At 42.5% G+C, this 15,727-nt stretch overlaps 1 protein-coding gene across 1 annotated transcript in view; it reads left to right on the top strand.

Moving 5' to 3' along the window:
- Positions 1 to 6,986, top strand: part of LOC108790344 (hippocampus abundant transcript 1 protein-like) — a 29,618-nt gene extending 22,632 nt beyond the window's left edge. Inside the window, exons 7-12 of the mRNA XM_018560580.1 lie at positions 1,914 to 2,027; positions 2,385 to 2,456; positions 3,080 to 3,192; positions 4,754 to 4,851; positions 6,138 to 6,304; positions 6,638 to 6,986. Of these exons, the coding sequence (XP_018416082.1) occupies positions 1,914 to 2,027; positions 2,385 to 2,456; positions 3,080 to 3,192; positions 4,754 to 4,851; positions 6,138 to 6,304; positions 6,638 to 6,850 (777 nt within the window). The 3' untranslated portion in view covers positions 6,851 to 6,986. The remainder of the gene's footprint in view (positions 1 to 1,913; positions 2,028 to 2,384; positions 2,457 to 3,079; positions 3,193 to 4,753; positions 4,852 to 6,137; positions 6,305 to 6,637) is intronic.
- The last annotated feature ends 8,741 nt before the right edge of the window (positions 6,987 to 15,727 follow it).

Below are 15,727 nucleotides of genomic sequence, written 5' to 3'. Positions count from 1 at the left end.
AACCACGAGAGAGCAGAGTCTTGTAGGCCAAGCGAGTGGAGTTTTTTGAGGAGCAGCGGGTGGTCAACAGTGTCAAAAGCAGCAGAAAGGTCTAATAGCAAGAGTAAGGAATAGTGGCTGTTGTTTTTAGCTGTTATTAGGTCATTGGTGAGTTATACATATATATACATATACATAAGTTATACATATACATACATATATGTGTATATATATACAGTATATATATGTTGTGGCAGTATAAGGCAATGCCACTGTGTAGTTTGGCAACTATGGCACCCAGGACTCTCAGCCAGAGGGGCTGAGAGGGTCCAGAGAGTAAACCATTTGATAAGGAAGAACCTGGCCTTTCAGATTCCTCCCAGGTTTTCAAAATTGTAGCTGGGATCTGGAGCTCTGGAGATTTCTTAGTGTTCTTGGTGGGAGGAAATCTCCAGTCCTGGGGCCAGGTGTTGCCAATGACCTGCCTGGGCTGATCAGGTGGCTGAGAGCAGCCTCCTTAAGAAGCCATCCCAGTGCTCAGAGGTGTGTTTGTGTGTGTGTGTGTGTGTGTGTGTGTGCGCGTGTGTGCAGGGAGCACAAGGACACAGGCAGACTCAGGTGTGTGCTGGATGCACAAGGAACAGCCGGGGGAGGCTGGGAGAGGTCAGGAAGGTCGGTGACCCAAGGGACCTGTTGGACAACGCTGAGAGAGTCTGTGATCCACTGCTGAGAGCAGTGTGAGTATCACACAGAGGTGTGCGGAGAGTCTTAGAGCTGAGGAAAGCTACTCATAACCATTGTCTCATAACCATTACCATGAAGGGAAATGAGAGAAAATCTTCCTTAAGGGGACACAACCGCAGCAAAATTCTGTTGAGGTTTTCCACTTTTGATCAGATTTGGTTGGTGCTTAAATAGCGAAAAGTAGTATCACATTTTGTTAGGGAAATGGCTCTAGAAATGAGTTCCTGTAGCTTTAATAGTCTAAGAGCCCGTTCACATTGAGCGGTTCGCAAATCGTGTGTTTGTCGCGCGATTTGCATTTTGCGCGATATCACGCAAATGCTTGCATTGAGCAAGCTTGAATCGCGGCTAAATCCGCTCCAAAAAGGGTCCTGCTGTAGCGACACACGACCCGCGATAGCAGGACCCTTTGCCCCATTGAGAAGCATTGGAGAGCGATATCGCGCTGTAAATTGCCGCGATATCGCGGGAATTACCGCGTGATAAATCGCTCAATGTGAACGGGGTCTAAATATCACACTTGTAAAATAACCCTTGGAGGTCCCTTTAGGACTAGAGTTGGAAAACGCTGACCTAGCCTTTAAACTTAAATAAAGTTTCTTGGAATTCGCCATAACTGCATCAGGAGGCAAGTAGGGACTATTCAGATCTCATCTGGTGGCTTCCGTGTTTATAACAAAGTCAGCTTTATGACGAGAAGTAGAAAATAGACAGGACATCTGTGATTGAGTGCGGGAATATACAAATATGCAGATAGATATCAGGCAGTAGTTGCAGAAAGGATGTACTTGTTATGGTTACATTTCCGCCTATTCTGTTTAGTTTTGTGAAAGTTCTTCTGGCGCCTAGTTAAGGGTTTCACGTGCGGTGCATGTCACAGGCCTTTGCTGATGTCAGTGAAAACTGTTTCAGCCATTAGATGGATATTCATATCGGCTATTGTAGGCCATGTTCTCTTACAATATGCACATGAGTGTTCCTTCAACAAATTTCTGTTTCAGGTACAGTATGTCAAATATGTACAGACATGTTTATAAGTGGTATTAAAAGTATGCATGAAGGTTCACGTCTTAAGCATGCTTTTAAACACGGAGAGAACATACTTCATTTTCAGCATTTAAAATTGTAGGTTGAAATAATCTGTGGTTCCATCTTCTTAGTATTATAACTTCGGTATTCCTTTTTTACAGTCCCTGCGAAAGGTTGGTCAGGATTCAACGGTCCTCCTCATCTGTATAACTGTCTTTCTGTCTTACCTTCCTGAAGCTGGGCAGTACTCTAGCTTTTTTCTCTACTTGAGACAGGTAAACCAAAAAAAAAAACCGCATTGACTAAAAATGAGCTTTCTTCTACACACATATGCCTACATTTTCTTTTACAGTAATCTTTTTTTATTATTATGTATGTTTAAACATCTGCTTTTGCCCTTTTGTTCCTTTGAAATAGATTTAGCTTTGGGTTGAAACTTTTGTCTTTAGATAGTCTTTGTGAGTTGTATAAATAAATGGAAATCATGCAAGTTTCTGAAATCTTTATTTCCACATTTGCTCAATATACTGTATGTATATAAATAAATAAAATACATTAGGATCTTTGTATCTGGAAAGCCAGCTCATGAAAAACAAGATGCATCACCCAGAAAATCCTATTGTTTTCTACAGGTGATTGGCTTTACATCAGAAACTGTGGCTACATTTATTGGTGTTGTTGGAATATTGTCTATTTTAGCTCAGGTAAGTTTTATTTGCCCGAGTTCTCTCCTTGTACTCATTCCGGATATTGTCCATCATTGAACTTGGATAAAACTACCAACAAAGCCTCTACCCTAAATGCATAAGTTGAGAGGGGGCTGTACAGTATATATTAGGAGCCCAAAGGTTACCTCTGCATTGTGTTGTTCTGTCACTACCTAGATGTAAGCATTACTGACAAAAACTAGAGCTCTAACATTATTGTTCTAGGCTCAATTTTGATGTGGAGTTATTGGGTTTTTGTTTTATTACATACTGCAGCACAGTGGCGTAGTGGTTAGTGCTTCTGCCTTGCAGCACTGGGGGTCTCGTGTTCGAATCCTGGTCAGGTCACTACCTGCAAATGAGTTTGCATGTTCTCCCTGTGCTTGTGTGGCTTTCCTCCCACACTCCAAAGATATGCTGGTAGATTAATTGGCTCCTGTCTAAATTGGCCCTGTATGTGACATAGGGACCTTAGATTGTAGGCTCCTTGAAGGCGGGGACTGATGTGAATGTGCAACTATGTAAAGCGCTGCGTAAATTGTTGGAACTATATAAATACCTGTAATAAATAAAAAATAACTAAATACTGCATCTTAAAGTATCCTTTATTCTGTCTCCAGACTGTGGTGCTGGGTGTTCTCATGAGATCTATCGGTAATAAGAACACTATTCTACTTGGGCTTGGCTTTCAGATCCTGCAGTTAGCTTGGTACGGCTTTGGCTCTCAGCAGTGGTGAGTAATAACAGATTCTGTTTGTGGAAACCACCTAATATATGCAAAACAAAAGGTATTTCTTTTGTAGTTTGAGATATATAGAGTAAATCAATCTTGATATGTATCTTTTGCTTACAGGTGCATAATATTTTTTTTTCTATACAGTAATTATATTGCACTGGTGTACTTTGCAAAGTCTTACAATCTTTACAGAGCCATTACATTCTTTTAGAGAGGAACTTAGTTTAGGTTGGATTTTCATGTTCTTGCCTGTTGTAATATGCATTGGACATGTGTATTATGTGTGTGTTTTGGGGGTGCCTCTACTCATTTCTATTGCCCCCCCCCCATGCTTCTACAGAGTAAATGACACACCATAACCTCAACACACCACAACACTTAAACAAGAAAACATGTACAAAGTTGGGAGATAAAAGGGGCAGGTATGTGTTTTGGCACAATAAAGTGAAAGGGAACTCAGAGAAATGTCCCAGAGGCCTGCTATGAGAGGGAGGGGAGATGAGGATAGATATGTGTGGTAAATCTACTGTTCAAAGGAGAGAGATGGGAGGGGTGCCTCCTGTAATGTCCCTGGGCTCCTGTATCCTGCAGCCTCAACCCATCCTGCTAACACAGTGCTGGGTGATGTGGCACTCTAGAGCTAGGCAGAGCACAGAGGTGCAGGGAAGGAAAAGTATGAGCTCACAAATCAGACTCCTATCTCTCTTGCATGGCTATCCTGGCGACCCAATCTCCCTGCCACTGCTGTGCCAGAACTTCACCTATCCCCCCTACCCCGGTCATCTACTCACCTGGTGCTCCCGAGCAACAGGGAGCACATACAGGGTGACCTCAGTCTTTGGCCAGGGAGATGCTTCTACACACCCACCAACTCTAACTCCTGATTACCTTGCACATTTTGTCCTAGCACTGCTGTCCTTGACACATGTATAGCAAATCTAACTTCCCGGCTCCCACCCCAGCTATAACGAAAGGGAGCCCAGGACTTTTGCATCAGGGAGCCTGGGGGCAGTAGCATCAGGGTGGGGATGTAATGGAGCTGGGAGATGGGTCTGCCATGTATGTGTCGGGAGCTTTGATGCCTGGACGAATGTGCAAATGAGCCTTCAGTTAGAGTTGGTGGATATGTAAGAGTGGGCCTACTCTGGATGTGCTCCCGGGTCATTGGAAGCAACAGATAAGTAGATGGTCATGGAGGGGGAGGCAGTACTCGCATAGTGGTGGTGGTCCAGAGAAAGTGGTACATGTGCCTATGTTTCCGTTCCATTAAGGATTCCATCCTCTTTAGTGCATCCCACGCACTATTATCCAGAATACACATGTAACCACACCCCGGCCTTCCCATGTAACTATTTCTACAGTGGTGATGGAGCAGGTGAAATACACACACAAGATATCAGGAACAACTAAGTAATGTTTAGTTAAAATGGAGAGCTTTTTTAGAATATTAAGATGGTTATTTAATGTGCTAGTATGAATGGCAATCATGGCTCAGACCTTTTAGCTTGTTACTTGTGTACTTGCTACTTTAATTTAAACTAAGTTTTTAATGTTTCAGGATGATGTGGGCTGCAGGAGCAGTAGCTGCAATGTCAAGCATTACTTTTCCTGCTATTAGTGCTATAGTGTCACGCAATGCAGAGCCTGATCAGCAAGGTAGGTTACTGAACTGTGATCATGTGAAAATGGTGAGGTGACCTATTCTGAATACATATCAAAAAATATGATTGGCTAGTGTTAAAATGTGTCTGTTGTATAAAAATTAAAACCACACCAGATGTATTTTTTTACACCTGCAGTAGTTTTACTAAATTTAGACTAGGAAAAAAAAAAGTATTATAATGTTCCTAATGTTTGCTATGCAAGCTTCAGATCCCAAAATGTTGGCAGCAACCTACCTCACCCACAGTTTCCAAATGGATACAAGAAATTGATGTTTTTGAGAGCAACGGAAAACATGTCCCTTTTATTTAACAAAAAGTCAAATGCTAGACATGGGGCAGGTCTTGGAGACCCTGTTACCCCATTTCCCAATATCTGCTAATTAAAGTTTTTCCAAGATCCATAATATCCACTTACACTAGCTACACTGCTACAGCACTCTGTGCAGTCTATGCAGAATAATCTGCTTTCTTATTTCATAGGACATTGACACTTCTTGAAGCGTCAAAGCCTTATAGTTCTGGGCTGCCTTCACTTCCCTCTCAGCAGCATAGTGAGACTTCTACTTCTAAAAGGGCCATTCCAGCAGCTGGTGGAGAAGAGAAAAGTGCGTGCATGTCTGCAGGCGGCCTGGAAGTACAAGGTGTAACACTGTAGGAAGTGTTGGTTTACTGTAAAATAAGTAAGCTTCATAGACTGCACAAGCAGTGGGGGCTAGTATAAGTGGATATTATTGAGATTGTAAAGCTGTCATTAGATACTGTAAAATGCGGTGACAGAGTCTCTTCATTTTCAGCTAGCAGAGAATTCAAGTTCCTATGTACAGGCTAGGATCTAGGGGGGTAGATCCTAGGTCTGTTCACCTCATAACAGTCATGAGGTGCATGTCTGTTACAATTTACATAAACCATTACAGACTTATTGTGAAGATCAACAGGAAAGCAATATTGTTTGTTTTAAATAAATTGCAAGTCTGACTAACCTAACCGGTAATTAGATAGACTGCCAAAAAGCATTCGGTATTCCTGATTGGTTTCAAAGACATTTGTGCAGCTTACATTGAACAGATACATACATGTTTGTGCAGGACATATACCAAAGGTCAAAATACCTCTAAGTGTACAGGTTTAACTACTTTGTTCTTTCTTTGACATTCATTTATGAATTCGTTAGTAGCGATAACGATTGTGAAATGTATAACTCTCATACCAGGTGTTAGCCAAAGCCAGAAAAGATGATGATGGCCGTTTACATTTTACGTTTTTTTTCTCTCAACACAGGTGTAGTGCAGGGAATGGTTACCGGAATCCGTGGCTTGTGCAATGGACTGGGACCCGCTCTCTACGGCTTTGTCTTTTACTTGTTCCATGTGGAGCTTAATGAGATGACTGATGCGGTGCCTTCTGACAAGGTCCTTAAACCCAACATGGCCAACCCTTCTGATGAGGTAAGCATGTACAGCCCTGCTATCTAGGAAGGAACCAAGGCCTCTGTATGTGTCCGCTACACATGTAGAATCTCCTATTAACCTATGCTACACCAGAATTGGCAGTGGTCACTCGAAGCTTTATATGCATATTGGTAAATTACAGATGTTCCAGTGCCCATGTGTGATTAATGTTGTTTCAGATACCCATAATGATATTGTGGTTTTATGGGGACTTTTAATAAGATAGGACATTGATCAATTTATGATTTTTGTTTTTCAAAAAGTGCACCAAAGCCCTTTCTGTCCCAATTTTTAATTTTTTTTAATTTTTCCTTTCTTTTCCTTCCACAGAGAAGTATCATCCCTGGCCCACCATTCTTGTTTGGGGCCTGCTCTGTGTTGCTTTCTTTGCTAGTGGCACTCTTCATCCCAGAACATACCAGCCTTACACTGCGCTCTGGTGCGCATAAGAAGCATAACAATGGTGCTCAGAGCCATGCACTTCTGTCCCCGGCTCACCTTCCAGAGGGCAAGGAACCACTTCTCGATGATAGTAGTGTATGACCAAAAGACTGTATATGAGCATCCGAGCTATTAGTCTGGCAACATCACGGACTCCTTTGTCAAGCACTGTGGGGGGAACCTTGACTGCAGGAGCAGAGGCAGCAGGGGCCAAATGACAGTGAAAAGATGGACTGTGTCTTTACAAACAGGTTACATTTAAGTGTGCCACTAAACCTGGCAGCAGAGATCATAATAACGGCCTGTTAAGCAGGTGAACTACATGGCTAATTTAATTTGTATAATTCTGGCAGCTGTCTGTAGACAGTGGATAGGAGTGGGATTTATGTATATTGGAGAATGAAAGGGAGCATAACTATGGAAGAGGCAAAGAAATTTGGAATATCACTTGCCAAAAGAAGACTAGGATCTGCCTCTTGGCCTAGACCTAGAAGCAGCACCTATTGCATTGTGATAAAAAAAAGGTTTTTATTTAATTTGTTTTTTGTTTGTTTTTTTAATTACTTATATAGCTGACTGAAAAGAGGGACAACCATGGTCCTGTTGTATGATCTTTTTTTAAATCAAGTTAATTTTGCTTTCCCATTTTTTCCATAAACGGCAGTGCAGCCCTGAGAGGGTTGGATGAAGTAGCCTTGTCTGACTAGCCTCTGACTGTACAGAATTAAAGTTTAATTTTTTTCCTAGAATGCATTCTCTTTTGACTTTATTTATCAACCTTTGATATTTCATTTTGGAAAAACAGCGGTGATGCTCGTTTGTCAGATAGATGTCAATGAGGCCAAGGAATTTACAACACAAGCAGTCGAATTTTACAAAGAATAGAGCAGACAGAATCCAGAGCAGCTGTGCCTGGCAACCAATCAGCTTCTAGCTTTCATTTTCGTAGCTTAACGGAACAAGCTGAAGATAGAAGCTGATTGGTTGCCAGGCACAGCTGCTCCAGATTCTGTCTGCTCCAGTTTTAGTTAATTCCTCCCTGAGTGAATATCACTCAACTTGTCAGTTATTGAAAGCAAGTAGCATCTGCCACCTAATAATAATGTGCTAATGTGTAGCCACATATATAATTCCTGTATGCTGGTAGCTCACAGGAGGTCCAGACTGCTGCTCTCATACAGAGCACAGCAGTCTGGCATAGTGCTGCTATCAACAACACTGCTTAGGGAGCATGAAAATCCTTGATTGGAGCATAGTAGTTATGACTGTAAAGGGGAACGTGTCTGAGCGGCAGTCTGGAACTTCAGCATGCTTTAGGCACAGGCCAGTTTGATATAGGACTAAAACGTAAGCAGACTATTAAAAAAAAGGCAGTTTGTCTGCATCACACTTAGGCCCCGTTCACGCTAGGGCTGTTGGGCCGCGCGGATTTGGCCGCTCTGAACTGCCGACATGAACGATCCCATACATTGCTATGGGGACCATTCATGCGACCTCGTGGCTCCGCTCGATCCGCACCGCCTGCCGCCTGAAACGCTTCCTGCCCCTTTTTTTTCCCCGCGCTGATCAGCGTGGTTTCCATATAGATTTCTCTAAAGGGCAGGTTACTAGATCTCCCTTTCCTTCCTGGAACTCTGGCACTAGGACATGCGATCATGCAGATCATCTCAGGTGATGAAAAATGTCTGTCCCTGAGATCTCGTGAGATTACAGATGAGATTTTCCAGCAATGCTCTGCTGATGTAACCTTCCCAAGATGCAATGCTTAGGCACGATTACATCATTTGTAGGAGCAGGACCAGGAGGTGGAAAAAAATAAATAAATAAAAATGGAAGTAAAATAAAATTCTGTAGGATGATTTTATATGAGCATGCAGAGCTGTATGCTGATGTGATTTTTAGTCAAAGGGGGAAACTGCCAGCCCATATAGCACCCTTGCACAGGATGTCTGCATTGTATGGTTTGTGCTAACCCTCTCGCACTTACCATCTGAATTTCCAGTAAGGTCATCTGACCTGTCCTGTTAGTACACACTGTATTATATTCTGCTATATCTGGGTGGTATGCGTGTATGTAAAAAACAATCTAACTGCACATACGAGATGACCTCACGGCAGAGAGTTGCGATGGAGTTGAGACTTTGTGGCTAGAACTGGATAAGACTGACGCTAGTCGTAAACTAATTGTGGGTGTGTGTTACAAACCCCCGAACATAAGAGAAGAGGAGGAGGCTCACCTACATTCCCAAATAGAAATAGCTGGGAAGCAGGGAAATGTTATAATAGGTGACTTCAATTATCCGGACACATTTTTTAGTTAAATGGAACTGCTGAATCAATAATAATTCAATACAGCAATGCAGAATACCACCAACTATAGAGGACAACAAATCCCAGCAATACATTATACAGCAATGCAGAATAAGACCATCAGCTATAGAGGACTACAAATCCCAGCAATACATTATACAGCAATGCAGAATAAAACCATCAGCTATAGAGGACTACAAATCCCAGCAATGCAGAATAAGACCATCAGCTATAGAGGAATGCAAATCACAGCAATGCAGAATAATATAAGGCTGCATACTCTGTGTTGCTCCAGGGTGGCGGCCTGATATCTCCAGGGTCTCTGGAGGGCTGTGTGAGCTCTCAGGGGCGCTGTGCAGTTCTCAGATGGTCTCTGCGGGCTCTCAGGTGGGCTATATGGGCTCTTAGGGGTTCTGTGCGACTGGCTCCCAGGGGGGGTTGTACAGCTCTCCTGGAGAGCAGCTGCTGCTTAATAGATCCGACCGTCCCAGATCACCTTGATACGCGAACCGGGCAGGTCACAATCAGGCAGAGGCAGCCTCTAAACAGGCATATTAGACGGCCGCTCTCGGGGTCCTAGCGAGGAGGGAGCAGCCGTCTAATATGCCTGTTTAGAGGCCTCTGCTGCATGGTTGTGACCTGCCCGGATCGCGTACCGAGGCGATCCGGGATGGACAGATCTATTATCATAAGTGGTCCCTGTGACATACGCCCGGCCCAAACCCGCTGTACGTCAATCCCACTTGACCATACACAAGTCTTAACCGAGCGTGCGCGTCAAAAGGACGTGGCGATAGCACTCTCAGCCTCAGCCTGCACAGAGATTTCCCAGCTCGTGGGACACAATCTCAGGCCAGCAGACTGAGAGCGATCGTCACCAGGGTTGGGTAACTCCGCAGTTAACCCTCTACCCACAAACTTCCACTGCCACCATGTGTTTTTCGGAACACAAACCGTGCCCAGCAAATGATGCGACAATTTAAACACTTAAACAATGCCTGTGATGCCGCTGTACTCTCAGACAGGAATATGACAGGAGTCACTATACAGTAGCACTCTTGAGAGAGTTCGTATTTAGAACATAGAGATAAGCTTAATGATTTTTTATATCGTCCTTTAATAAAAGAAACGGTGCCAAAAAATATACAGAAAAAGATTTAATAAAAAGAGACACAATATATATACAACAGCAAAATAAAAGGGAATAAAAGAAGAATACTCAACAGTCCAGGAATTGTGAGTTCTGACAGAGTTCAGAGTTCAAGAAGCAAAGTGGAAGTCTGCAGGGCTCTTCTTCAAGCAGACTTCCAGCAGATAATGTCCAAAGATTAAAGGGGAACTCTTCTGCGATGTTCAGACTTCTAGTTCCTCGATGATGTTTAAAACCAAGAGCCACTCTAGTTGCCAACACAGAATATTTTATAAGCCCCTCTTAGAGGGTGTCTCGGAGCCGGCCCCTAGGCAGGGCTGGGGTGGGAAAGAAGGCGGAGGATGAACTTTTAGTTTACCTATCCCCGCCCAACTCCAAATTTAATAAAATGTAGCTTGATTTTCAACCTCAGGTTTTATGACTTTAGAGAGAATGCGGAGGTCACCGGGTTCACCAACTCTCCAGACCTGATTGTTGATATAAATTGTCCACTGGCAAATATATGAATGTTTGGTGCCATGCCTTTAATTAATGACAGTCATAAAAAGGCTTGCAGAGATATTTCGGAATTTCACTCGGACTGGGGCAATAAAATATCACAGCCAGAGAGCATCTCTTCTGTGGAATGTGGAGGGACCTGCATGTGCTCTAAACTGGTGCACAAGAGAATTCTGAGTCTTATAATCGTCACAGTCCCTTAATCGAGGGGCCCGCGTGCCATAGGTTCACCACTACTGGCTTAAAGCAACAGAAGTACCAATATTCAAAAAAGGCTCAAGATGCCAACCAGGGAACTACAAACCAGTCAGTCTAACATCAACAGTATGAGGGAATGATAAAGGACTATTTAGTGGATTTTGTTCGTGACCAAGGTATTATAAGTGATAATCAGCATGGATTTATGAAGGACCGTTCTTGTCCAATTTCTAACATTCTACAACGAGGTGAGTAGGGATCTGGATGGAGGAAGGCCGGTGGGTACCTGGATTTTGCAAAAGCATTTGACAGATAGAGAAATGGCTACAGGAACGTGTCCAGAGAGTAACAGTAAATGGATCTTTTTCTAATTGGTCTAAGATCGTCAGTGGCGTGCCCCAGTGTTCTGTGTTAGGCCTTATACTGTTTAACCTGTTTATTAATGATATTGGGAAAGGTGTTAATAGCCATGTTTCCGTGTATGCAGATGATACTAAAATTGGGAGGGTAATAGACACCAGCTTACACATTATAACATTACAGGAGGACCTGGATAAAATAGGGGAGTGGGCAACTATATGGCAGATAAGGTTTGTTGTTGAAAAATGTAAAGTAATGCATTTTAGGGTTAAAAAAAGGCAAGCGGATTAAACATTAATGGGAACTCCACTAGGGAGTCAGAAATGGAAAAAGATTTGGGGGTTATAGTTGACTGCAGATTAAACAATAGCTTGCAATGCCAGGCTGCAGCAAACAAAGCGAGCAGAGTACTGTCATGCATTAAAAGGGAATGTACAGTAGAGACAAAGCGATAATATTCTTGCCACTTTATAGATCATTAGTTCAGCCCCATTTTGAGTAGGGATGGGCTTGATGTTTGAGTCGAGCAACTTTAGGTATGTCTGGTAGGAATGTTTTTTTTTCTCCTTTCTAAATGTCTCTTTTTTTTTAAATGTCATTTTTGCTGCAGCAGGTTCTATGCATCGTACAGATTTGCCACTTTATAGGCAGTTCAAGGGGACCCCACATGTACCATATTTAAAGGAATTTTTCATTTTTATTGTTTCACTTTAAGCAATGTTAAAATCACTGCTCCTTTTAAATAAAAAATGTAATAGTGGTTTTTTTTCATTGATACATGTCCCCCGGGGCAGTACATGAATCCCCATGGCCAATAACTTGCATATAAGGCTTCAAAATGGGGTCAATTGATTTTCAGAGTTCTAGCCCTATAGACTTTCATTGAGTTCGAAGTTCAAATTCAAACTTTTTCCATGTTCTAAAGTTTGAACTCGAACCGAACTCGGGTGTGTTCGGCCCATCATTAATCTTGAGTATGTGGTTCAATTTTGGTCACCAATCCACAGAAAGGATGTCCTTGAGCTGGAGAGAGTCCAGAGAAGGGCAACTAAACTAATTAAAGGGATGGAGGACAAGGTTGCTAAATTTAAACTTGTTCACGCTGGAAGTGAGGCAATTGAGGGGACATGATTTTGATGTTACACAGTTAGGTTGAAAAAAGACACAAGCCCATCGAGTCCAACCTATACAGAAATGTACAAAATGTTTAATGGTGATGGCAACCTCAGCAATACACGTTTTACTGTAAACTCCCTAAAGAAGACCAGAGGCGTAGGGGCTTCTTTTCAACCAGAGTGGTTACAATTTGGAACTTCCACAATCAGTGGTTTAACCAGAGAGCATTGAATCATTCAAAAATCATTTAGATACATTCCTCAGAGACCATAAGGGGTACAGGTACTCTTTAAAGACTAGAAGGCACAGGGACTCGTGTATATAGACAAGCGCACATATACGTTGAACTTGATGGACCTGAGTCTTTATTCAACCTCAAATACTATGTAACAGCAGTGATATCCGCTCCGTACTGCATCAATCAGAAGGGGATCTGTGCAGGGGGAACCCCGCTCCCCAAAAATGGGACCCTTGATCTGAGCACAGGCCCGGCAGGGCAGGAAAGGGTTGGAACGAGCAAGCGCCTTCCCCCCTCCCTGCACCTTACCAGGCCACGTGCCCTCGGCATTGGGAGGGTGTCCCCATGCCGATAAGGACAAGGGCCTCTTCCCCACAACCCTAACCCGGTGGTTGTGTGGGCCTGCGGGCAGGAGGGCTTATTGGCATCGGGGTAACCCTGCAAGGGGGCACTCAGATGCCGCCATCCCTTGTGGATGAGTAAGCGGTACTTGTACCCCGACTCATTCCCCCTACTCATTCACTACAGGGTTAAACCAAATGTAAATAAACATGTAAATAAACACACCACACTTTTAGAAAAATCAAATGCTATTGTGTTCAATGACAGCTGAGAAAAGGGGCGGAACGAGCTCCGCCCATGTGTTTACGTTCTGCCCAGAGATGTCATTTTGCGGCGAGTCTTTGTCAGGTTCGGACGGGTCATCATGCGTCGGGACTTTTTTATTTTATTTCGCCGAGCGTCGTTCATCGTGATTGAAGCTGGATTACATCGATGGAGCCATTTCTTCTTTTTTTTAAATAAAGGAATTGTCAAAAACTGACTTTTCTTTTTCAATTAAAAGATTTTTGTGTCAGTCAGGGTCCAACTGGATTATGTAATTGCAGATAAATGAAAATTCATGTCTGTATGAGCATGACTCATAGTCCTTTCATGACAGATTTATTCATCTGGTCTACAAGATGATAGTGTCAATCTTACAAACATATCAGCATTTACGTTTGACCATTTTTGTGTGTTGCATTATTGCACATTGTGTAATTGAGTTCATGTGCATTGCATTAGGGCATCCCATACATTCTGAAGAACAGACAAAATATGAGAGACATGCAGCATTTTTTGTACAATGCAGCATACTGCACTGTGGTGAGCTGCGACACATTTGCATCAGAGTCGCATTGCCTTGGTGGCTCGCGTTTGTCGAGCGTTGAACAGCGTACAAAACGTTCAGGTGTGAACCGGGCCTTAGACCATCAACTATTACAGCTTCTTCAACTTTACCTGCGCTGGCATCTTGGGGCATCCAAGTTAGTGCCTCATATGGAAGTTATTGGAGGATGCTAGTTTGTGTCCTCCTGTTACCCTAAGGAGAACTATGGGGAAAAACACTGACCCCATAGTTCTCCTTTAAACATTTTCCAATAATGAATCCAGATCAAAGAAATTTATTTGGACCAGCAAAGTATTTCTTTACAATGTTGCCCAGGCACCTACAGCCGTAATGTTTTTAAGCAGCTGGCACCAACTTTTGTACTGTTCAGTACACGATCAAAAGGGAGAGCACAGTCTCCAGCACCTGTCCATCTCATAGCTTGGAGGAGGGGAGAGGGGAGTGGCTTGCCTTGCTGTGTCTGGGTGGCTCCATAGGACCCTATAAGGGAAAGGAGCCACCCTAAAACAGGATAGGCCAGTGCTCAAGAGGACAGCTGATTCTATGGGAATCTAAAATGTTAAACATGAAGGAGCAGCATCCATTGTAAGTGATTAAATCAACATTTAAAATAGTTAAAAAACCTATTGACTTTAATATCACTTTATTCTCCTTTATATTTTTATATATATATGCTTCTTCTAATGTGTGCCATAATTTGTTCTAAAAACCCTTTTCAGGAAAGCCATGAAGGATAGTTTACAAGATTCTTCATGTTTCTGAATATGTATTAACGGCAAATAAGACAAATTAAAGTAACATCGCTACACTATGGTTGGAAATAGAGTACAAGCTGCATTGTGTGTGAGTGTGTGAGTGTGTGAACGTCTGAATTCCCGTTCATGTACAGAATAAAAACATTTCCAGTATTACAGAATTGGAAATCCCCACCAATGCCCGATATTTCACCTATCGGATTCTCTGTATTCCTTCCCTCCGAATTTTTTTCCACCCTTTATCTGAATTTTCCCGAAGCCCAAAGAGTCCCTATCCCTAGACAATGTCACACATGGATATATAAATCAGAAGGAGAGAGAAAGCAATCACAGAGGAAGGAACTCCTTGTGAGAGAACACTTATTCCGAGCCATGGCTCTTTCTGTGACCTGCTATATGCTTCTACAACTCTTCCTTCTGGTCAACGGTAAGAGAAAAGCCAACTGTTTACATTTATTACTACATAACAACATAATTCCTCTTTTGCTATTCAGTGTTCTTCCTAGAAATGACTTGTTTAACTGAGGATCTCATATGTTATCTTACACTCGAATGTTATTTTGACGTATTGTGCCAATATATATGCAAAAGGTAACATTTCAAATTTTAAATTGCTTTAACTATGTGATGTCACTTTAATGATACAACACATAGGAGTTTAAACAAAAATAAATTAGGAATACATGACCTGCTTCATTATATCTAAATTAAAATATAAAGCAAACCAAAACTGGTTGCTTATCAGGTCAAAACTGAAAAATTATTTATTATTGACTAGATATCGCACAAGTTAAAATCTCATGATAAATATGCTGCAAACAAAGAAGACCATATATTTGAAAATGTAGTCTGTTAAAGAGAAATTCCACTTATTTTTTGGGGGGGAAATTAACCCTTGCAGCGGGGTTAACGGCTCGTTCCAGATTAGGGGCGAGAATACAGAAGATATACTCACCTGATACTGCGGCGGTTGGGAGCTCACCTCACCATATAAAGCCCCTTTCACATGGCCCGATCAGGAGGGGATCCGTGCATGGATCCCCTGCTGATCTGAGCAGTTCGGAAATGATGTCACCATTGTGACATCCGTGTCCGTCCAGTTATTTCCTCCTTGCGATGGAGGAAAAAACTGAAGTTACCAGACCCCATGTTGGTCTATGGGGAATTAGATGTAAGTGGACGT

Source organism: Nanorana parkeri, unplaced genomic scaffold, assembly GCF_000935625.1.
Source record: "Nanorana parkeri isolate BGI_ZX_2015 unplaced genomic scaffold, ASM93562v1 scaffold466, whole genome shotgun sequence".
Classification (NCBI taxonomy): Eukaryota; Metazoa; Chordata; class Amphibia; order Anura; family Dicroglossidae; genus Nanorana; species Nanorana parkeri.
Note: the sequence above shows the minus strand (reverse complement) of the source record. Positions and strands in the feature narration are given on the sequence as shown.